General features: G+C 34.0%; 3 protein-coding genes across 3 annotated transcripts; all 3 read right to left on the reverse strand.

Annotated features, from left to right (window-relative positions):
- Positions 1 to 9,986: 9,986 nt before the first annotated feature.
- Positions 9,987 to 11,970, reverse strand: LOC108854811 (uncharacterized). Its single transcript, XM_018628476.2, has 7 exons — positions 11,800 to 11,970; positions 11,439 to 11,512; positions 11,141 to 11,262; positions 10,905 to 11,050; positions 10,673 to 10,820; positions 10,392 to 10,551; positions 9,987 to 10,273 (listed from the first exon to the last, which is right to left on the reverse strand). Exons 2-7 carry the CDS (start codon positions 11,449 to 11,451, stop codon positions 10,185 to 10,187), a joined length of 678 nt encoding a protein of 225 aa, XP_018483978.1. The 5' UTR covers positions 11,452 to 11,512; positions 11,800 to 11,970; the 3' UTR covers positions 9,987 to 10,184.
- Positions 11,971 to 15,257: 3,287 nt separating this feature from the next.
- LOC108837918 (uncharacterized) lies at positions 15,258 to 20,083 on the reverse strand. Its single transcript, XM_057009345.1, has 15 exons — positions 19,739 to 20,083; positions 19,231 to 19,476; positions 19,005 to 19,129; positions 18,715 to 18,928; positions 18,424 to 18,549; positions 18,064 to 18,320; positions 17,652 to 17,759; positions 17,298 to 17,439; positions 17,035 to 17,200; positions 16,731 to 16,888; positions 16,287 to 16,610; positions 16,130 to 16,204; positions 15,975 to 16,044; positions 15,727 to 15,884; positions 15,258 to 15,631 (listed from the first exon to the last, which is right to left on the reverse strand). The coding sequence occupies exons 1-15, from the start codon at positions 20,006 to 20,008 to the stop codon at positions 15,485 to 15,487; spliced, it is 2,586 nt and encodes an 861-aa protein (XP_056865325.1). The 5' UTR covers positions 20,009 to 20,083; the 3' UTR covers positions 15,258 to 15,484.
- Positions 20,084 to 20,448: 365 nt separating this feature from the next.
- On the reverse strand, positions 20,449 to 22,567 carry LOC130510475 (superoxide dismutase [Fe] 1, chloroplastic-like). Its single transcript, XM_057006813.1, has 7 exons — positions 22,404 to 22,567; positions 22,095 to 22,171; positions 21,650 to 21,838; positions 21,402 to 21,573; positions 21,113 to 21,166; positions 20,736 to 20,871; positions 20,449 to 20,656 (listed from the first exon to the last, which is right to left on the reverse strand). The coding sequence occupies exons 2-5, from the start codon at positions 22,152 to 22,154 to the stop codon at positions 21,132 to 21,134; spliced, it is 456 nt and encodes a 151-aa protein (XP_056862793.1). The 5' UTR covers positions 22,155 to 22,171; positions 22,404 to 22,567; the 3' UTR covers positions 20,449 to 20,656; positions 20,736 to 20,871; positions 21,113 to 21,131.
- Positions 22,568 to 23,345: the final 778 nt, after the last annotated feature.

The following is a 23,345-nucleotide window of genomic DNA, read 5'->3' on the forward strand; positions in this document are numbered from 1 at the left end:
GCTTAGAAAGCACATATACATGGTTTAAAGTCGGTAAGGGGTATTCTGGTAATTTTGGTGGCTTTTGGTCCAAGTCGGTCATAAAATAGACTCGCCCCATTTTCTTGCCTCTTTTTCGATCGGCACCAAGGTTCTGTCGTCGATTTACACTCCTTCATCACCTCGACAACTTCCTCTCGCGAGTCATACTGACCACTCTTCAATAAAACGAGCATAACATTAGATCTAACCGTTAGATGGACCTCAAATTGGTGGCATTAGCATGATCCCACTGAGGGAAGGTCTCCATCTATAGATAAACTCTGATGCATATATGCAGTTCTGCACCTCAAAAGACTCCAAAATCACCAAAGCTCTCCAAAACGTACATGAACCTGAAAACACTCTAAAACATATTCCAAAACCATATAATATACTCAATAAGTCACATATACCATGGTCTAAAAGAAGTAAAATCCATGGTATATCAACGCTATACGAGAGAAATTGTGATATTTCTTGGCATTCTGTTAGCATCGTGTCTGATCGAGATCCACAATTTGCTTCAAAATTTGGTTGGCTTCCCAGAAAGCTATAGGAACCAAGGTGAACATGAGTAAAGCGTAGCGCCCAGAAACGAATGGACAATCGGAGCGGACAATCCAATCATTGGAGGATTTATTGCGGGTTTGTGTAGTGGATTATGGTAAACTATGGGATAAACATTTACCCTTAGCTGAGTTTTCGTACAAGAATGGCTACCACTCTAGTATTGGAATTTCACCGTATGAAACCTTGTATGGACTTCTGTGTCGAACTCCCTTGTGTTGGATTGAAGTGGGGGAGGGCATGATCAAGTTAGTCTAGGAGAAAATGAAGGAAGCTTAAGATCGGCAGAAAAAGATATGCAGACAAGAGGAGGAAGGAATTAGATTTCCAAGTGGGGAGATGTTTAAATGGTGATGTTTAAGGGAAATGATAGAACGGTAAAGATGAGAAAACTGCAACTGAGGTATATGGGACCGTTTAAGATCGTGGAACGAATTGGACCAGTGACTTATTGTTTGTAATTCTGACTAGATCCATTCATTCCATGATACTCTTCATGTGTCTCAATTGAGGAAGGTGGTAAGGGATTCGGCCTTAATTGTCTCGTAACCATCTGAAGATTTGGGTTCTGGTTTGTCGATCCATGGAAAACCAATACAAGTGAAGAGGCTTCCAGACAAGCAGATTAGGAAGAAGAGGGTTCCTATGGTCGAATTTGTATTTGAGCGTGATGGGATACATGAGACTACGAAAGAGCGTGTAAGAATGATGATGGTTGAGTATCCGGCATTATTCGAGACCCAAGTGGATGAGCTGATGGCAGATGCAGACTCTGGGATGAATTTCTCATAATAGGGAGAGAGTTGTAAGACCCGCTCCCAGAGTATTTTTAATTTATAAAAATAATGCATCCAGGAAGAGGTTTCTTGTAAGAAAGTGAAAATTATTCTAAGTGTTGGAAATTTTGTTTCGTTATGAATGGAATACAAACTAAATTTTTCTTTAAGTATCAAAGGCCATTCGTACTATCAAATCATCGATAACTTAGAATAAATAGGGTTAAACTGACCATAGAGCGATCAAGTCTAAGAAAGTGGTCGACGGACCGCAGAGCCAATTAAGGAAAGTTCAGACATTCGGGAATACGGGTTCCAAGTAAGGCAAGTTCGATTGGTCATCATTGACGGGATTCTACGAAAGGAAGGTCAAGCCTGCAGGAGTCGTATAAGGAAATAATTGTAGAGATTCTGTCAAGCCTTTGTGGGCAAGATTTGGCCAAGCCAAATAAGAACAATAAATTTCTGGCTTGGTAAGAAAGTCCAAGAGTAGTATATAAAGGGACCTTCAGATCTCATTCTAGACACAACTTGAAAAGCAAGTTAGAGAGAGGTCAGAGCAAGAACTCAGTTCTAGAGAGAGAGAGTTTAGGAAGGGAGGATCGAGCGAGGAGGATCACAAGAATATTCGCCGGAAAATGCAGCTAAGTTCATAGTCTTTTATCCTTTAAGATCAATCAAGGTGAGGATACAATTCGTGGCAGTCCAATAAGAAAATTTGTCTAGTTTGATTCAGTAGGATCCAATTTAAGCTTGGATAGAATTCTTTTATAGAAAGTTAGTTCATCGTTTTCTTAGGAAAATGTATGATAGAATTCGTTTATGGTAAGTTCTTTCGTCGTGTTCTTAAGAAATGTATGATAATAATCGTTTATGGAAAGTTGTTCATTGCGTTCTTAGGAAATGATACTAGATTTGATGGATGGATAATAGAGTTATGTTAGGATATTTATGTGAGAAATGAACGTTTGTTCTTGAGAACGTAGGTCATGAAATTATAATGCGTTCAAAGAAACTGTAATCGAATTGAGTTAATTAAGGAAACTGGTTAAGAGAATGTTTTGGACCTTCGAGTCGAAGGTTTGGCTACGGGCCGTAATGGACTAACGGGTCACAGGTTGGCTACGGCTACAGGTATGACTACGGCCGCAGTTTGGGCCACATGCGCAGGTTTATGGGCCTTCGGGTCGAAAGGTTAGGAAGTGCTAAAGTAATAAGAAAATCTTGGAATTAGCTAGCTAGGTACAGAAATGTTAGAACTGGATCCTAGGGTATTAGTATTGACTGAGCATTTGATTATTAGACTGTAGTGCGCGGTATTGAGCATCCTCACTGAGTATTTGTGTATGCTCTTTCTTCTTTTTGTGATGAAGGTGATGAGTAGTTGGTTGGACTGGAGCGCGGGACGGTGAAGACCATCGGGACAGGTTTTCATAAACTTGAGATTCTTATTTGGGTGTTTTATGAATCTTTATATTATTCTACATTATTTTCTTGGATTTATTAATAAAGTAGAATATTTTCTTAAGTTTATTTGTTGAACATTTTCCTGAATTTTACTTAGAAAATTTTGAGGCTTTTTAAAGATTTTTGGGTTGCCTCTTAGTGACAAAATCCGGTGTGAAAGCAGTATCAGAACTAGAAGCGCCTAATGGATCCCTCGCACCGAGAAATGTAGCCCCATAATGTGGTATGTTCCTGTTTTTTTCTTCTTGCCAGCCTTCTGTAAAAAAAAAGCCAAACAAATTTAAATCAATGATATGAAGAAATCATACTATATAAAAATAATTATATTCCTAAACATGTTAAATTTATAAACTACTAATATTTGTAATCTAATTTTATTCCTAAACTAATTTCATACCTAAGCTAATTCCATTCCCAAACTAATTCCATATCTAACTAATAATCTAAACATTTTTTTTATGGTTTTCACGGAAAAACTTGATTTTACAGTTTTGGCGAAAAAATCGATTTTATGGTTGACGGGAAAACTTGATTTTTACGTTTTTGGCGGAAAACTCGATTTTGTGGTTTTGACGGAAATACATGATTTTACGGTTTTACGAGGACAATTTGTTTTGCGTTTGTATATTAAAAATCAGTTAAATTTTTTTATTTGTTTAGTTTAACTTTTGTTAAGAGAGTATAAAATTAAAATAATTAAAAACTAAATCAACAATAGTTCAAATGGGTACACGTAAATTTTTCAGGTTCTAAATGGGTATCCCTAATAAACCTATTTTTAAATGGGTCTAAATGGGTATAGATTCTAAATGGGGTGAGTCTTAAACGGGGTGGCTCTTAAATGGGGTGGGTTTATATGGGGTGGGTTTTACCATTTTAGCAGCCCTACCTTAGAGAGAGAGGAGGGTTTGAGACAAATGAGCAACCACAATGGGATGGATGGGCTCGGGTTTATATAGGAATTTTTTATTCGTCGTAATGTAGTCATAACGTTACAAAGAAATAGGAATGACCCACGTTTTTTTGTTTTTCAACGAATTAGGGACGATCCATGTTTCGACGAATTAGGAACGTACCATGTATTTTAATGACTCAGTTACGATGAATAAAGTTTATACCCCGAAATCAGAACTTTAAACCCCTAAACCCTTATTTCATAAGATATATATATACGTCTCTAACCCATAAACCTTTAATATAACATTGAATTTTATTTTATGACATTGAGTTTTATTTTTAACATAGATTTGTTACAGTATTAGAAATATAATGAAAACATAGAATTGATACAATATAATTTAACATAGAGTTGTTACATTATTAAATAATATGACATATTGAAATTTCCTTGTCATCAGAATCATCACTCAGGTCATCACTGCAATCATCACTCTCTTCAAATTCATCTTCATTTCTTTCTTCTGCCATATCATCTCGAAGATCTTCATATTCACGGTTTTGATCAACAAGTAAGATTTTGTATATAGGTTGTTCAGGTATTTTCACTTCATTTACGGAATCTTGTTGCAGTAGCGCTTTTTCACTATAGATTATATGTCTCCAAGGTGTAACTTTTATTGAGGATAACCAATATTTCCAGATTCTGTGATCCTCGGAGATGTAATAAAACAAACATCCTCTGTTTGAGATGTCAATATTAAGGGTTCAAATTTGTTGTACTTTCGTGCAGCGTTGATATCCAAAACTCCAAGCTTATTATACTGAACAGCCATATTAACGACAGGGTCGAACCAGTCACATTTGAAGAAGAAACATTTCCTGTTCACTAAACTGAGAAATTCCACTTCAGTGCAAGATCTAATAGAAATATTTCACATTTCAAACATATTCCATAGTTGAATGTTGTACGATGACTTCCATACTCGTAAGCATGAAAAGTAAAACCTCGTGTGAAATACATAGATATTGTGGTGACTTAGAAACCGGGTCTTGAATCAATTTTTGAAACCATGGCGGATATAATGAATCATCATAATCAATCTCTAATGAAAATAATATACATATACATATATATAAATATTTATAATAAATAACTTCATTATGATGTTTTAGTAACTGCTATATCTGCATCTTCAACTACTTAACGAAGTTTTGCTTTTTCTTTTTGTTGAACTCATTACTCGCTATTCCTGGTATAGCTTCTCTACTTGTGCAACAAAATTCGATATTTTTGCAAAGTAATTAATCATTAATTAAATTAAATTACTATATATGATCAAAGGAAATAAAATTTGAACATATTTTCCTTTCAAAAGACTGCATCTCCTCGCAGTTTAGGAGTATATAAATGTGGGCATTGTAACAGTCTTCTGGACTCGACCACTAAACTTCGTTCAGTTTCCTACTTAGACGTCCAATCTGGCAGAAAACATCTGCAACACTTTCTACAGCATATGTCGGCATAACACCACCTATCATTGTATCTTCTCGGAGCCCCTTTTCGTGTCCTGGCTTGTTACCCAAAGTAGACGAAGTGAAGTGAGATGTTTTCTCCGCCAAATTCCCAATAACTATGGAACCTCCCACCCTTGCAAGATTTTTTGATTTTCCTTTTAAATGTTTTATGGAACTCTCATACGGATACTTAAATCCGTAGTGAACAGGTTCACGAAGCAATGCTTCATGCGAGAAGTTGACAACTAGATATTCCATGACGTTAAAAAGACGGAGGGAAAATTTTCTCCAAATTAATAGTGGGATATCTGTATCAAGTTGTCTGATAATATCTTCATTTAAGGTATGAACTAGATTTTAACCCGCGATTTCAAAGTGCGGATTTATTTTCTTTTATTTTTTTTAAATTGACAAATATTTAGTAAATGTTATATTTTTATATATTTGTGTTTTTTATAAAAGACTTAGGATTTTTATCTTTCTTTAACGTTTTTATTTTAAATGAGTATTTATGTTTAGAAAATTAAAATTTATTTTTCAGTGAATTAAGTTGGTATAACTCTGATAAATTAATTTTATTATGTGGTTAATTTTTTAATTAAAAAATTATATACTTTTAATAAAGATTTATAATTTTCAATGAAAAAATCAAATTTTTTATGAATGCTTAAATTATATTAAGGAAAAAAAACATAAGAATTATTTTGCACTTGGATTCAGTGGTCCAAAAGAAAAAAAATAAGAATTGGATCTGATTTCTTAATCAGCCCCAATAGCCCAAAAAGATCTGATGTGGGCAGTGGGCTGGATCCAAAAAATGACTCAATATAGATGTGTTATTAATGTTATTTGATTACCTTTAATGAAATATGCAATGTTAGTAAAGAAAAGGGTATTTTTAGTAAAAAAAACCAATAGGATCCTGCTTTAATAGAATAGATGCTAAGATCCGTGAAAAAATCTCCAATGCCTGCAAATATTATATAAGAATTAGTTAGATATATGTATTTGTATAAAAAATTATTTAAATTCAGTCACTTCTAAGAATTAAATTAGTTATCTGCAAGTGCTTCATGATATTTTTGGGAAGAAACTCCGCCAATACAAATGGTAGTAGTCATTGCATAAATACATTACAGTCATGACTCTACATTCTTGAAAAATTTTGCCCCTACTCAACACATCGTGAGAGATTTGAAATGTATCCATAAAAAAAACTTAACATCTGATACCACACATTTAAACAATGCCGCCTTCGCTTTTGATTAAAATCTAAAGAGGGCAACCATAATTTTGCATAGTTTTTTATATGCATCTCACTCTTCGAACATATTGCAAGAAAGTCCAATATTGAGTTCTTGTTATCTTTTGTCTTTTCTAGTACGTTCACTAATGTATTGATGATGTTATCGAAGAAGTTCTTCTCTATATGCATCACATCATGAATGTGTCAGAGAAGTAGATCCTTCCAGTATGGAATTTTCCAAAATATACTCTTTTTGTGCCGGTTATGTTGTGTCCAGTGACCATCCTACATATTTGCATGAATATGTCAATTACCCCCCCCCCCTCCCCCCCCCCCCCCCACACACCCTTCCTCTGCGGACTGTTTCTCGTACATTATAATAATCAATATCATTCTCAATTTCTTCTCTGAATAATATGGTGGAGTGGTGTCTCGTACAACTATTTTTGACATGTACAATGTCTCATTCCTTCTACACGGATGGTTAGTGGAAGAAATCTCTGTTGACGATCAAGCCAACACGTCTTCCTACCATACTTCAACTAAAATATGTTTGTCCTTCCCATACAATAAGGACATGCTAACCTCCAATGGGTTGTCCATCCTGATAACATCCCATATGTAGGAAATTCACTGATGGTCCAAAAACAATTGCTCTCATTGTAAAGTTTCTTCTTGAAGAACAATCATATGTCTGCACCCATATTCACCACAACTCCTTCAATTTTTCTATCAAAGGTTGAAGAAACACATCAAGTGGCCACTTTGGATGATTAGACCCAGGTATTATACTCATGAAAATAAATTATATGACGTCAAAATTACTGGCTAAAGTGAGTATTGACTTCCAGACATTCCAAAAAGACTAAATCATATGTGCAAATTCCAAGATAAACATTGCGAATGTTTCTTGCAAAATCAATGTGTATTAAATTCAAGTGTTTCCAAGCTTTTGCATCTAAAACATGACTTATCTCGCCATCCGTCTGAGTATGTTCCTCCTACCATATCATTGCTGCTACAGTCCTCTCAGATATTTAATCTTTTCAGCCTATCGGTAGTAGGTAAGTACCACATCCGCTGGTATGGTGCCCTATTCCACCAACGTCTTTGTGGTTTATACCATGGCTTCTTGCAAAATCAACACTCCAAAAACTCTTCATCTTTCTGCCAATAGATCATATATTTTCTATACACATATATATCATTTCTGAAGGTAAGCCAAGACTATAAACCAGTTGCTGAATCTCATAGTAAGAATAATCAGACTAGTTATTTTTGGCAAACTCTTTAAACAGCTCAACCAATGCATCTATACAAACTTATGGTAAATTATGATCAGTTTTGATATTATCCTATGTCCTAATGACAATTTAGAAAAATCTTCTCTACAACTTTCATAGATTGGCTGATTAGAAGCGTCTAGCATTTCATAAAACCTTTTTGCATCCAAGTTAGGTTCCTCTACATTTTCTACTTCTGCAGTAACTTTTGAGGTTGTTTCAAGAAATACATCTATAACCATATCATGCATCCTATCATAGTCTACTAGCTGATCCTCTTGAGGGTAACTACTTTCAGTATGCAAATGATTGGGTTCTTCACTATTACCAACATCTTCAAAGAGACTACTACTACTAGCTCCATTCTTACCATGACTCTCTCCATGTTGAAACCAAATGTAATAATGTGGGGTAAATCCTCTATTTACTAAATATTTCTAAACCGTTTCACTACGAGTAAACTTGGTATTTTTGCAATTACGACAAAGACAGAACATCCTATCAGCTTCCAGTGTGAAAGGTGTATTTCTGGTCTGGTAAATAAATATCTCTATCATGTTGAGAAATGCATTTGTCACCATTTATTCAGAATCTTTATGTGCATACATCAAACTTCATAATTCGTAGATCTTACCACCAATGCCATTTTTTCTTTCAAATCATTATTTTGGGGTTCTTTTGAATGAGAGGAGAGATGCATATTTTTAGGAAAATTTTGGAATTTGGTAGGTAGGAATGTTACAACGAATTTATAACGACATATACTTTACAATGTTTTAACGACTTTGTTATAATCAATTGTCCTTTTTTAACCAACCATACATACACACATAATACACGTTTTTGTTAAATGGTCGTAGTGTTATGACGAAAATTATTCATTGGAAAATTACAACTACATTACGACGATTTTTTTCCGTCGTAATGTAATTGTAAAGTAGGCGTAATTTTACGACGTCCAATTTTTCATTGTAAATTATCGTTGGTATGCACTTACTTTCTTGTAATGTAACTATTGCTGAAATCATCAAAAATCTATAAATTAATAACGAACGTTAACTAAAATTTAAAAGTATCCGAATTATTTTAAAAAAAATCTGATAAAAGATTAACTAAACTATTTAAACTAACCAGAGTTTCATAATAGTAAATACAATATGATATAAAAATAACCAAAAAAATTGTCTAATTTTAATAACTAGTGGGAGCATATTTGCAAATTTTTGGGAGCCTTTGAAAGCATCGGTATCGGTCTTCTCAATTTTTTTTTATGTTTTTCTTTTGATTTTTGGTTTGTATTTGTTTTAGAGGAATACCCTATGTGACTATGAAGATCTTAAAAATGGTTTTTGTCATAAATATAGCATTTAAAAATTAAAATATATTATTAAAGATGTAAATATACACTTATATCTCATATGGTTAACTAATCTAGAGTTAAAATTTAGAGTTAAAGAGGTGGAATTTTAGGAGTAAGGTTTAAAAAAAAATTTAAAAAATGAATGTTAAAAATTTAAAATATTTTTTTTAAATAGTTTTAAAAAGCATTTTTGAGTTTTAAAAAGAACAGTGTCATGTCGATGGTGGTGGCTCAAAAGAACAGTGTCATGTTGAGCTCTTGCGAGTGCAGAGCCTGATCTCTCCTCTATTCCAGTCACGGGTTGTCCGGTGTTTATTTTGGTCGCTCATGTGGGTATTGGGTTTTTGATTGGTTCGAGTGGTTATTGGTTTTTGATCGCTACTATTTTCGGGCGCTTGTGCGTGTTTAATGATCGCCATGATCTTTATGTGTTGGACCAAAAGACAGACGGGTCGTTCCAGATTGAAAGGTTGACTATATGACTTCTCAATTGGCAAATTCTCTCTTTGTTCTTCCAACATGTTGTCAAAGCTTCATGTGGAAGTTTATGTTAGGTTTGTAATCTCTTCTCATCATGATGGCAATACTTTGGTTGCGTGGTTTATGTCATACCCCTTCTAGTGTGCGTGGATTATTTCACTTCTTATACCATAGACGTATGCATTTTCTTCTCGTAGCTTTGTTATTGTGAGTTGCGCAAGGCATCATCTGTCAATCCAAATGAGGTGTTGTCGCTGCCTCTTCAACTCTCATTCACTGGATAGAAACACTGTTGCGACTGCAATATCATCCTTGGTGATGTCTGGACACCATTACCATTCCAAGAGCCTGGCTTGTCTCACTCTTTACACTCATCCAAAAATCATTTCTTCAAAAAAGAAATATTAATACATAATTTCCAAAACAAACCAAGCAAAGAAAACTGAGAAAAGACAGGACTAGAGTGTTTTAGTTTTACTAAAAAGTGTTACTTCAATAGATGTATTAAAAAACCGCCGATGATTTAAATCTCTCCTAAGGAGGTAACTGCAACTTCCAAAATGCAATTTTTACATGAAATCATCATCGTCCATAGCGCCATAAGGACCCGAAACAAGATCATCGTCAGGCTTATCCACATGAAGTTGCTTCTTCTTACCTAAGAAACATAGTTAAACCAAAACAAAAATCATCACGAATCTGATCAATCCAGAAACAGTGAGAACGGCTTACTCACAAGTCTAAGAACTCAAAAAAGTTAAGTTGAATGTGAGTACCTGTCTTCTTTTTGCCAGCAGCAGCTTCTTTCTCTGCCTTGAGTTTTTCGTTTGCTATCGCAGTAACGGAGGAAGCAACATCTTTAACATCAGCTGCTTTCATATTAGCCACAGAAAGTCTCATCACTGCTTTGAGTAGCCCAATATAGTGAAAGCTTTTCTGCAAAAACAACAAACATAATTTCAACGTAAACGGATCGGCAATTTAATCAGATAGAAATAAGTGACACTTAGCCTAGACAAGAAAGTAATAGGGAAGGAATACAGAGTCTAATCTATACCTCATAAGGTACAAGTTTACGAGAAACCATTTCAGCATATTCCAAAAAATCGCTTTCAGACTTGGGAATAAAAATATCGGTACTTTTTTCTTCAGTCTTGGCTCCAAAGAGTTCAGCAGTTGCCTGGTAATCAGCTTCCTCCACTAGCCTAAGATCAGAAAGAACCATCAGAAACTGATGAAGAACCGAAAGAAGAAGCAAATATAGGAGTGAAATGTTCCAATAGTATTACCTCTGCATGCGAAGTTTCTCAGCAACAGGATCTAAAGGTTCTTCCTTTGATGAAGCTTCAACAGTTTTAGCCTTCTTCTCCACACACTTTGCTGCTGCTGCTGCTTTCTTTGGAGCCTTCTCAGTAGCAGGCTTTACTACAGGTGCCTACAAAATAAATAAATTAATAAGATCGTTCACCTGTATTCTCAATCAAATTATGCAAACAAAACCAAGAAATGTAAAAGAAAAGCATACAGGAGGAACAGGTTCATCCTCCTCCTCCCAGGAGTCCTTGATGTCATTCTCATCTACATCCTCGTCATCCCAGTTACTTTTGAGTACAACTTTTGCAGGAAGTGGTTGAAAGTCCTCAGCCTCTGAAACCAGAAACAAAAAATGAGAACTCCTAACACATATCTATATAGTTAGTTCCATATGAGAACTTAAATATTAAACAATCTTAGAGAAGATAAGTCAAAAAAAAAATAGAGCCAGTGCCAATCTTTTACAAAAGCCAAAGTAATAAAAACAATGGTTGATGTGTAAATCTTACCCCAATCATCCATCTTTGTTGACAAATTATCAAGAACCGAAGTATCTGATGTTCTGAAGAACCCAACTAAAAACCTGCACAAGCAGACACAAAGAGGCTCTAGAAGTTAAGATTTGTAAGCAAAGAGAATAATGTTAACCAAAATTAATGACAGATTACACAAAACTTTTAGGATGAATAAAGAAACCCAATCTAACAGTGAAACAACTACTAATAAATCTCTATGAATCGTAAACCTACAAAGGTTGAATCACAGGATGGGGTGAGAAGAAAGATATTGGCAAATGGACACAATTCGAGATAATAATTTTGAAATTAATAAAACTGAGAACCCGAGGGACGGAGGCGGAAGAGAAATTACCTGAAACTCTTAGAGGGAAGGGAAGAGAAGAGAAGAGAAATCGCAAAAGAAGAAGATGAGAGTTGGATTCGTCGGTGAAATGTTAAGGAAAGAAGACAGAAACGACAGCGAGGAGAGAAGTCTTTGGATTTAGGGCTTTCTCTGTCTCTCTCTGAGTTTCCAGAACATGCTCACTTAAATTTTTAAGGAAATGTTATTTTAAGAAAAGCGTTAGACCAAAAGTCCAATAACAGAAATTATTCCATTTATTCTGTGATTTTAATAATCAAATTGAATATTTCTCAAAAAAAAAAAATTATAATCAAATTGAATTTCTCACTACTCTTTTGGATGAAGTGAATGAAGAGAAAAAAAAAAGAGTTTAGACATTTAATATTTTATTCCGTTAATCAATTATTTTTTCTAATTACTTTGATATATTTTTCAGTTTTTTCATATTCCAATGATCATAATTCCTATGTACATGTAATTTTACAATCTTTTAACATAAAAAATGCACTGCCGAAAAGAAACAAATTTCTTCTAGCATATATTAGAAATAAACAAATATATATAAAGCAATATATTCAGAAAGTAAAGTTCCAAAATTTATTTAGAAAATTGTATACTATTATCCAGATTTGAAAGAATTGAACCTAACTAAATCAAAATATTGAATAGAATTGAATAATGATAAATATATAAGTAGTTTCATATTTTATATTTGAAATATTTGACTTAAATTTAACAAAAAAAAAATCAAATGGATGGATGTTTACAAACTTGAAATACAATTAGTCATACTTGAAAATATTGTTTTTGTATAACTTAAAATAAAATGAACTGAGCTTAAACTATAAAATTTTAAAATTTTAAAATTAATTATTTAACTAATATAATTTAATAATTTAATATGATTAAAATTAAAAAATTCAAAATTATCTAGATATAACTTATCAAATATCTAAAATAATTCGAATTATTAGTTCGTTTTATCCAAACCATATAAATTATACAAATCGAACCAAAATATTAGTCGGTTTTAAAATTTTACTATTTGTATAAAAATGAACCAAAAATTAATTAAACCAAACTAAAATCAATGTAGGTTTTATATATAATTATTTGTATATCTCCATAATATTATTTAAGAATTTAGTTTCCTATGTGTCGCGCTCACGTTAACTTTCACGATGGTTGATTACACAGATACCTTTAATGAATTAAAATTATTACAATTAAATATTTTGCTGATTTTTTTATTTAGTTTCTTTTTAAAAAATTTCCAAATAACATAAGTAATAAAAGGAAACATTTATAAAGTTTAAAAACAAATTTAAAAACGAAAATAAATGCCTATATAATATAATTTCATTAAAAAGGAAAGTTTACAAAATAGTAATATTCCATTTAAAAAATAAAATAAAAATATACTTTTGAAGTAATAAAGTATACTTTATTTATATCTATATTTTCTTAGATGAAAAAAAATATATTTGTATATAATGTGAATTCATAAAAAAATATCACATAGATAATCTTGATATTAGAAAAATAAATAATATTTATTTAAAAAATAATTTTAAACAATACAATTTCAAAGTAATATAAATATTTTTATATATCTATTTGTTTTTTAGATGTTTACATAAAATAATTAAGTAACATAAACAAATATATGTTGACTAAAAATAATTTATAATTAGTATTATTGAAATGTTTATTTATTTTCATATATATTTATTTGACTATAATATTTTTCAATTACAGCAAAAATATCTATAATTATATTTTACTTATATAATATAATTTATCAAATACAATCACAATTTTTTACTGTTTAGTTTAAATAGATATTAGAAAATGAAAAATAGATTTTAAAAGTAAACATCTTTTGATCAAATAATATTTTTAATTAAAATAACACAAATACTTTAACAAGGTAGATATATTATATTTTATCATCATTAAAATTATATGTTTTCCTTAATATTTAATTTTCTTTTAAATTTTATGTTTTTATGTTTGTGAAACTTAACATAACTTAAATACGATGATATTTGAAAGCTCAGAATGTAAGAAACCAAACTTAAATTAATCATCTTGTAAGTAAAATCATGTAAATTTTATGGTTACTTACAACATTAATATAACAATGATTTTACTTACAACATAACGATAATATCATCGTTATATTAATTTATTTAATTTGGAATCCGATACTTTAGTTTATCTTTTATTTCATTCTAAGCACAATATATCTTAATTTATAAATAATCGTCCTAAAATATATAAGATAACCAACCAACCTAAATGCAAATAAAAAATTAATCAAAATTTTAATATATTTAGAATAAAAAATATTAGAATTGAATTCAAAAAAATAAATGCAAACTAATATAACTAAATGATAACTACATCGACTATAAAAACAACAAAACTGACAACCTTTAACATATCTAAAATCGTATGTCTAATTAAAGTAATATAATATTATTAATATAAATTATGCATATAATTATAAATTATTATATAATTAAAAGTAAATAATAATTAATTATTATAGTATATTTACTTTATAAATATTTATATCCGTGCATGAGCACGGGAAAATCACCTAGTATATATAAAATGTTCAGAACCTATTTGCCATCTAATATGGACAGATGACACAGTTGGACAACCTATCAATCACCATGGACACATCCCAACACATGTGGCGTACTTGGCTCTCCTCCGTTATGTCCTGCTCAAATACACATTGTGGATACTCAATCCCATCTGACAACTGATTTTGCTCAATCCTTCAACACAGTGACAATCGGCGATCCAAGTGAAGCGAATTGGTACATGGATTCTGGTGCTACAACACACTTAGATTCAACATCAGGTACACCAAAATCTGCTATGAAACACTACACCGTTAAGTCTGTTATAGTTGGTAACAGTTCTTCAATTCACATCAGTTTACTAGTTCCACTACTCTTCCAACTTAGACTTGTACTCTTTCATTACAAAATGTTCTTGTTTCTCCCCATTACTTTGAGAATCTTATTTTTGTTCGTTGGTTTACTAATAACAATCGGTCGAAATCAGGCCTTTTGGTTTTTCAATAAAAGATCTCAACACCAAAAGGATTATGTTCTGCAACAATAGTTAAGGAGAACTTTAATCAATGCATTGTCATCTCACTAAACCCACAATGCTCCTTATGTCTTCGTTGTCGCCTCCTCTTTTTGACAAAAGGCTGGGACACGTTAATAATGTCTCTCTTCGTTCTTAAATTTCTTCTCAGACTTGCGTCTATTTTTCAAACCAAAGAATTTCTAGAAAACTTTAAGACTACTGATTTTCAAATTCACAACTATTCGTATGTGATGTATTTTTTTGGAAGGAATAAACTAATGGTTGTAATTTCTTTATACGTAATGAAACTATGCAACCTTATTATATCATAATGAGATGAGTTAGCTGCCAAATAAAGAAATAACTGAATTAGTTGCAAAAAGAAACCCCTGCATACTAAGATTGCAGTCTCAACACTGAAGTCTCAATATACTTTTCAATCACCGAACACACAGGAAAGGAAAACGGTTTAAGAAATGATTCCCATGGTGCATATAGAAAACACTACAAAAACAAAAGACATGGTTCCAAATCAAAACAGTTGTATAGTTTCCAACTAAACCACCCATCTCCGTAGAGCTCACAAGGGAGTCACGTGAGAAGTCTCGCCTAAGAAGAGACACCCAAATACATAGTTGAAAAATTCCCTAGCTTTCACGATTCCTTTTCCATTTATGGTTTCCATGTCGTAGGTGCAAGCCCTCATGCAGTCAGGACAGTATGTAACCTATGTAGCATAGAGTATCATGGATAAGGCAAGTTGCTTTTCCAAAAAGCTTTTCTTGTTTACTCGTATAAAAGAAAAAGACAGGTGAGACATACCTCCAAGATTTTTGGCTGGAAGGAGCTGTCGAGCATCACGTCTACTCCGTAAATGGCCCTAGATTTATCAGATTTCATTTCCGGATGCACAAGAGCCGCCGCCTCAAACACTTGACGTATCAATTGCTTCACCTTCTCATGAATATCCATCCATTTAACTATTAAGAGTAGAATTGTGTTATTGATAGAAACAAAAAGCACAAATATATATAAATGATGGAGGAAGGAAATACAAATAAAGTTTGTACCGTTATGTTCTTGTTCAAACTCTCTCACAAACTCTGCTGTGGGCTTGTGGTTCAGCTTCCGTCCATAGTTCTGAAACACATAAGAAAAGAAAGGGAAACATATAGGATGTTGCAATCTTTATGAGAACTGAACTTGTAAGTGGAATGAATGTTACCATGACAGTGAAATGGGTTTCATATTCAAAGAAACTGTGCTTCTCCAATGAATATGGATTGTTCGACAACCTAACCTGAAATCATACAAATAGGATATTTGTCATATATGTTCCTTAATTTAAATATTAGTGGCTGGCTGCTATGAATAAGCATTACCCAAAAGATATCTGTCAGATAAATCTCCAACGGGTCAATGCTCCGCAGCAGGACAACGTATCGCATATCAAACTTCTTCCCCTTGAACAATGCAGGGTGCTCTATGTACTTCTGGCAGATCTTTGGACCAGTTTCCATCATGCGGATGATTGCTGATAAATTATCGGTTATACTTGTGTCGATTGTCCTTGCCATATTCCATGGTTTCAAGATCCACAAATTGTCCAAACCATCACGTTTGCGTACAGAATAGTCCCCAATAAACTGGGTCAGCTCTGTTTCAAGGTTGTAAGTAGGTTGTAGCCATTCCGGAGATCCATAAGCCTGTATAGCAGAACATCAGCTAATCTTTTAGCTTGATATGTACGTCTTAGTTATATTTTGTGACCACAAAACAAACAGATGTAATCTACAATATAACAAGTTTTCCTAACAGGAATTTACCTTTTGAATAGTCTCCGCAAGATGATGCTTCATAACAAGACAAGCCTCAAAGGGAAACTGATTAATGTATTGGTCATCTGTTAGTCCCACCGCTTTCTTCAGCTCATCGTCCACCTGCATACTCGTCCATATAATGTCTGCATCTTTTGGTTCATTTGCTGCAAAACAGGCAGTTGACACAACTCAGAAAACCACAAAATATTGGACGAAAGATAATTAAAAGGCTGGGACTTATGGTGGTAAGTGCAAAGTGGCATTGAATAGCATATCTAATCCTTATGAGAGCAAGGAAATGAGAACGTACTGAGCACAAATTCTGAACGTGTCAGAAACTCTTCAACTTGAGGTAGATCCGTATGTACCAGTAAAGGAGACCCATCATTATGGCGAATGCTTTGGGTAACTGAAGGTGTCAAAGGTAGAGACTTGAAAGCTTTCGCATGCTGATTTTGTTGGTATTTCTCAAACTCCTACAAAATCAATAACAAGGAATAATACTCTTTTGATGAACAGAAATCTTCCAAGGAGACGATAACAGCAAGCTAAAGGTGGGCACAGGGGATGTACATGAATAAAATAGTTCTCAGGAGTGTGAAACCAAGCTGTGAGCCTGGCAGACCGATGTTTGTCCTCCCCAATACCAGATAGAAAATCACGAGTGCACTCGTCACCTTTATGACAACCTTTGATAGGCCACATTATTGAATAGCTGGAACATTGAACCAAAATAAATATGGGCATATGTCAGATACACAGAAGATAACAATGTAACATTGGGGAGATATTTTGCATATATAATGTATGGACCTCATCAATCACTTACATTTTTAAACTGCAAACATAAGAAGTGTTTGCAGCACCAAGGAAAGAAATGAAAAAAGCTAACAAGAATGAGCAGAACAAAAATCAGAAAATTTATACCTCACAGCAGAGTCTAGATTCCCGGAAGGCATGAAAAGAAAAGGAGCCACTCTGAAATTGGGTTCATCGCTATGCCCCAAAGCTGAACCAAGTTCATCCATCACATACCTGTAATAGGAATAACCAACATACAAAAAGTAGTAAGAGGCATTGATGTGTACTCCAAAAGCTCCTACAGCTTTTGGTGATTGGGTAGAATCGTCCCAACATTATAGCAATATCACTACATATGTTTTGCATTAGATTCCTTTTCTGATTTCTTTTTTCAAATTCATCTATTTAAATGATAACCGTTATAAATCTTTTAAACAGCAGATAGAAGCAGCACAAAAAAATAGTCACGAGGATTTCTTGTGTCAAACAAAGCCACCACAATTATTATAGTATAGTAGGAAAGGAAAACATTGCATACCACAAGGAAGTTTCATCAATCTTTTCCTCATCCGCAAGACGATAATTCATCACATACAACCACATTGCACCAAGAACACGGTCAATGAGACTATCCTCGGGTTTCGGCTCAGGAAGCCGTGGTTGAATCATCGAGTCAACAACATGCTTTCCATTTTCAAATATTTTAGCCGTGTCAACGCCATTTAACAAAGAAAGTTTTGGGAGAGATTCAAGAATCTCTACAGCACTGTTTCCAAGAGGTCCAGGTATGTCAACCTACAACCAAGACGTATCATGTGAGCACAAGTCAGCACAAATAAACATTCTATGGTAACCTCAACTTGTATCCAAATATGAAAAGACATCCTCAAACAATTACCTCTAAGGAAGACAGAGAAGGGAAGAGCTTCAAGACTTCAAACAGTTCTCCAACAGAATTCTGGTCCAATGGGTTTCCACGGATATTTAGATGAGACAGTAAAGGCAACTCCTGCACAGAGAATGCCTGCAAAATGAAGAAAGCAAAGGTATAAAAATAAGACACCTAACAAAGAGAGTCTATAGGACACAAAAATTCTAACAGATATGTTTATTGTTCATCAATACTTGTTGTTGTCTTTCCAATCAATACATTCTAGTCTCCATCTAAGTAAGGGCACAAAAAAATAACCTTATTGACTAGATTGTGTATTGACCGGTTTGAAAGGTCAAGTGAGGTGACATTGCACAAAGGTTGATCCTGCTGAACATAATCAGGATTATCCTTCCCAATGATATCTCCACAGAAACCAAGTGCCCACAGCCCATAGTTAGGGGTAAAACAAGAGTTGTAGATTTCCAGATTGGGACAGCTTTGCAATATTTCGTCAGCCAACCGACTTTCACTGAAACAAATAAAAGACATGAGAAAACTGTTAACGTATCCCACCATACATATGTTATTCTTAATTTCAAGGTTACCTTTTCTGAAGAAGAGGATTGTCATTCAGCCACAAAGCCTTCAGATTCTTAAACTTTGAAACCTCTTGTATAACCACATCTGCACTCTCAAGCTTGTTCCCGAAAAGACTTAGAGCCAGCAAGTCCTACCAAAAATGCCAGTAGCAAAACAGAGACGCTTCACAATCTTTGTACTTTTGACACACTCATTCATAGGAGAAGAAGAGGAAAGATCAAAAGGCTGTACCTGAAACTTGCTAGGGATATCAAGGGACAAGAATGTGTCAGCATCAATTCCAAGACCCTCCAACTCCAACCATCTTAAAGAGTCATATCCATTATCAGCTGCAGAACGAATTTCACTCTCTAGTGCCTGATCAACAGAGAGTTGCTCATAATGCTCTGTGTCTTCTTCTTCGTCTTCTCCTTCTAAATCAGTGTCAACACACATCAAAGAACCCATCCTCTCAGCCAAACCGGGAATTTCCTGAAGCTAAAGTAGCCAAATAAAAAAAAACAGTGCACTAATCTGTCAGAATCCAAATAGTGTAGAAAAAAAACTAAGGGAAAAAAGGTAAACATTAAGCTTACAAAAACGAATTTGCAAATTTTTTCTTTTGTAGAAATAGACAGAAATTTCTCATTTTGAATCTCAAACGATATATTAAGAACATATCATTGCTCAAAACTCCCTGAAGCACTTTATATTTTGATTCCTAGAATGAATCATCAGTGTGAAGTAGCCACGGACCGACCTGTTTATAGGCATCGGGAAGACGAAAAGTCCAGGCGTGGTCGATGAGGAAGACGTCAGACTCTTTAGGCATAGATTCAGAAGTGAGAACAAGGCTCCGTCTCCGACCATCGTCGCAGGGTTCGATCTGGAAGTGAGCGCCGCCATCTAAAGTATCGGAGGCAAGTTTGTGGAAGAGGCTTGCGTACAGTTTCTGCGGCAAACCAGAAGCCGCCAACAGGATTCCATGTACCTTCTCGAAATCTTCCACACTCGAGATTGTGTTCGCCATTTTTTTTTTTGCTCAGCTCTCTCTCACTCTCATAGGGTTTTCTTGAGGTTTTGTTTCATTTGGTCTTCGAGCGGCCCATGGTTTGTTATTTTTACAATTATAATCTAAAAGTTCGGTTTTACGAACCGGTTTGGTCCAAATTAGGGGTTTTCGAGATTTTGGAGTGTTTTAGTTTTTCTTTGTTTTCCGTTTTGACACAGTGGACACATCCCCAACACATGTTCAACCAAACCCTTAGATTTTTCTTTGTTTTCCGTTTTGTTGGTTCTGTGTCGTTTGCCTCGGCTGTGTCGTTGATTGAATAGTTTCAATTTGATAACAAATTGCGGATTTTTTATTACTGAAGAAAAGGTTTATTAAGTGAAGCGATGTTGTTTATCTTTTTAATCCACACCAGACATGGTGTGTTATTTATGCCTTACTTCTATTAGAAGGATCAAGATTATAAAATAGTTAGATAAAAGAGAGGAAACAAATGGTCTTGAACACATTTTGGTAAATTACAAGGCAGAATTTTCATATATATATATATACTAACATAATTTATGAAATCTAAATAGACATGCACAGCAAACATTAGCTTAGCTTAGACTAAATGAGAATCAGCAAGTTTCTGAACCTTTTGAAGCAATCTTCAACTGTCTTCTTCTGCAGAATCAAATAGTTCCACATAAGAACAAATATTTTGGAGCAAGAAGTGGGGGAGGAGTGTTATCTAGTAGCATACCATTAATAGCTCCCATGTTGTCATCTTCTTTATAGACACCCAAAGGAGAGCCATGTACAGAAAGCATTATCTCTCCAGGTTTTGGTTGCCTCCGAGTCTTTGGTGTCATTCCAAAAGAGAGCCTCTGCCCATTTACCTAAGAAACAATTTAACAAGGTATCATTATAAAGTCTCTGCTCGTCTGCGGAAAATCCAAATTACTGAAACAAACGTCACTCATTCTAGAACAGAGACTATGAATGATAAGTTTCTAAACCATAAACTGGTTCCTTTCTCTCTGGATCAGAAGCACAAACAAAGAACCCAAGGAAAAAAACATTCCAAAGAAGCTACACAAGAGGTGAATGAATTTTAGGGAACCATTTCAAAATACTTACCACGGGAGTCCGAAGAGCATCATGGCTTGCAAGCATTTGATTTGCAGATGTCCCCTGAAAGAACAAACAACAAGGGGACAATTTAGTAAACTATTGTTTTCTACCAATTCTCTTGAAGTAACTTTGCATAATTCTGGATGAGTTGAAAACAAAAACCATATTATAATTTAGTGTTACATAACATTTATTAAAGCCTGCAAATAGTAAATTTACTAGAGATTTTCTACAAAAGGAAAGGAGATTAGAATATGTATGTGAAGCTCATCGATATGAAACCCTTTGAACTTACAAGCAAGCCAGGCCCAGCCAGCTCCGAATTGAGTGGCAGCAGCAGCATTGAAATCATCATAGAATTTCTCATAAGAAGTGAAATCTCTTTCAAGCAGAGCCAGAAGCTCTCCTGATGGTTTTCCACCACCACCTGGTTTCATTGATTCCCAGAAGAACTCGTGGTTCCATGCCTACATCGTTGACTCAGCTAAACAGTCATACACCCTTTTAAAAGCTCAAATCAAAATGGATTTCTATAATTCGTACCTGAGCAGCGTTGTTGAAGGCAGGGAGGAGGTCGCCGTTGTTGTAAGTGTTGAGGATGATGTGGTCTAAGGTCTTGCCTTCGAGCTCGGATCCAAGAACCTGTTTTTTGAGGTTGTCCACGTAAGCCCTGTGATGCTTTCCCCAGTGAAACTCTAGAGTTTGTCTGCTCATATGCGGCTCCAGAGCATCCTTTCAAATGTTATATTAAACAACATGTCATCAAATCACTCTCGCTTATACACTTCAAACTTTTCCAATAAGTTCTCTAAGGAAAGAACACAGATAACAATTTTTTTGGTCCCCAAGTTTCTACAATATTCGAACAGTACTTGTAAGTATGCATATTAATTGTTCCCGTCCCTTTAATTTCTGCTATTAACTGTCCCGAAATCCGACACGAACACCCCTACTTGACCGTTCACACCATGAATAAATAAAATCATACCAGAGAGTATGGAGGTGGCTTGAGGACGTAGTCAGCGGTTACAGCACTTGAAGCAGCCATTTCTTTTGTAGTAGAATCTGCACATTTCAGACAACATCGCATCGAGAGATGGTCATAAACGAACCAACATCCTTACAAACAGACATAAAAATATAGATAGATCGATATACAAAAGTAAACTCAATAAGAGATGAGCAAAACTTGAACGACTCGCTATGGAGATGCCTAGTGAAGCTAGTGGTGGTATCCAAGAAATAAAGAATCGACGACATCATAGAGCAACACACAAACATAGGGATGGGACCGAACCGAAGTTCCACAGGAAGAGCGGGAAGGAGAAGTAGAAAGCTCGCAATCCGAGAGACCAGAAGTAGCTAACTCTGTTCAGGTTTCTAGAAACGTACGCACAGTGCTCCCTCTTCCCTCTCGAGACAGGAACCGTGATGAGGAAACTCACATGAGCGTTGCAGAGAAAGACCATGAGGAAACAGACGAGGATCGCAAAAAATTAGTCGTAAAGTTTTATGTAATATAAGCAAATAAGGAAAGAAAGCAAATAATTAAATGATCCGTTTTTCTTAAAAGCGCTCACAGAGTGACACGTGGAATGAAGCTTTCTCATGCATTTTCACCAAAATCGTTTAAGGAAAGCCTTAAAAATGCTTCTCCTTTAATATATAGGGGATATATTTTACTCTTTGATAATATATATATATATATATATATATATATATATTACTCCAAAATAACACATAAAAGAGTAGTATAAAAATAAAATTATTTAATATTAAAAAAATAAAGAATTTATTCATAACTGAGGCATGAAGAAAAGCAACCAATTAATAAATGAATTAAGATATTTTAAAACAGTTATCTGACTAGTTTATGTATATTTTCTTTATGAAAATACAATAAGATAAAACAGTGGGCGCATGTAAACCCAATCTTTTCTTCCTAATTTTCCCTAGTTAATATTAAAGTTTATGATGTATGATAATTTATTTATTTTTTTATTTACGTAGATGCTTTGTCCGCACTTACGTGTTTAACAAAAAATTGTCAATTGATATACTATCAATTCAAAAGTTATTAAAAAATAATTTAATGCTTTTGAAATCTTAATAATTAATTAAATATTAATTTTATATCTAATAAAATATATTTAATAAAATATATTTATTATTTAAAATATATTTGAAAACATTCATATATACATAAAACTAAATACAGTGATTTATATTCATTTTAAAA

The sequence above is a fragment of the Raphanus sativus genome, chromosome 4, assembly GCF_000801105.2.
Source record: "Raphanus sativus cultivar WK10039 chromosome 4, ASM80110v3, whole genome shotgun sequence".
NCBI lineage: Eukaryota > Viridiplantae > Streptophyta > Magnoliopsida > Brassicales > Brassicaceae > Raphanus > Raphanus sativus.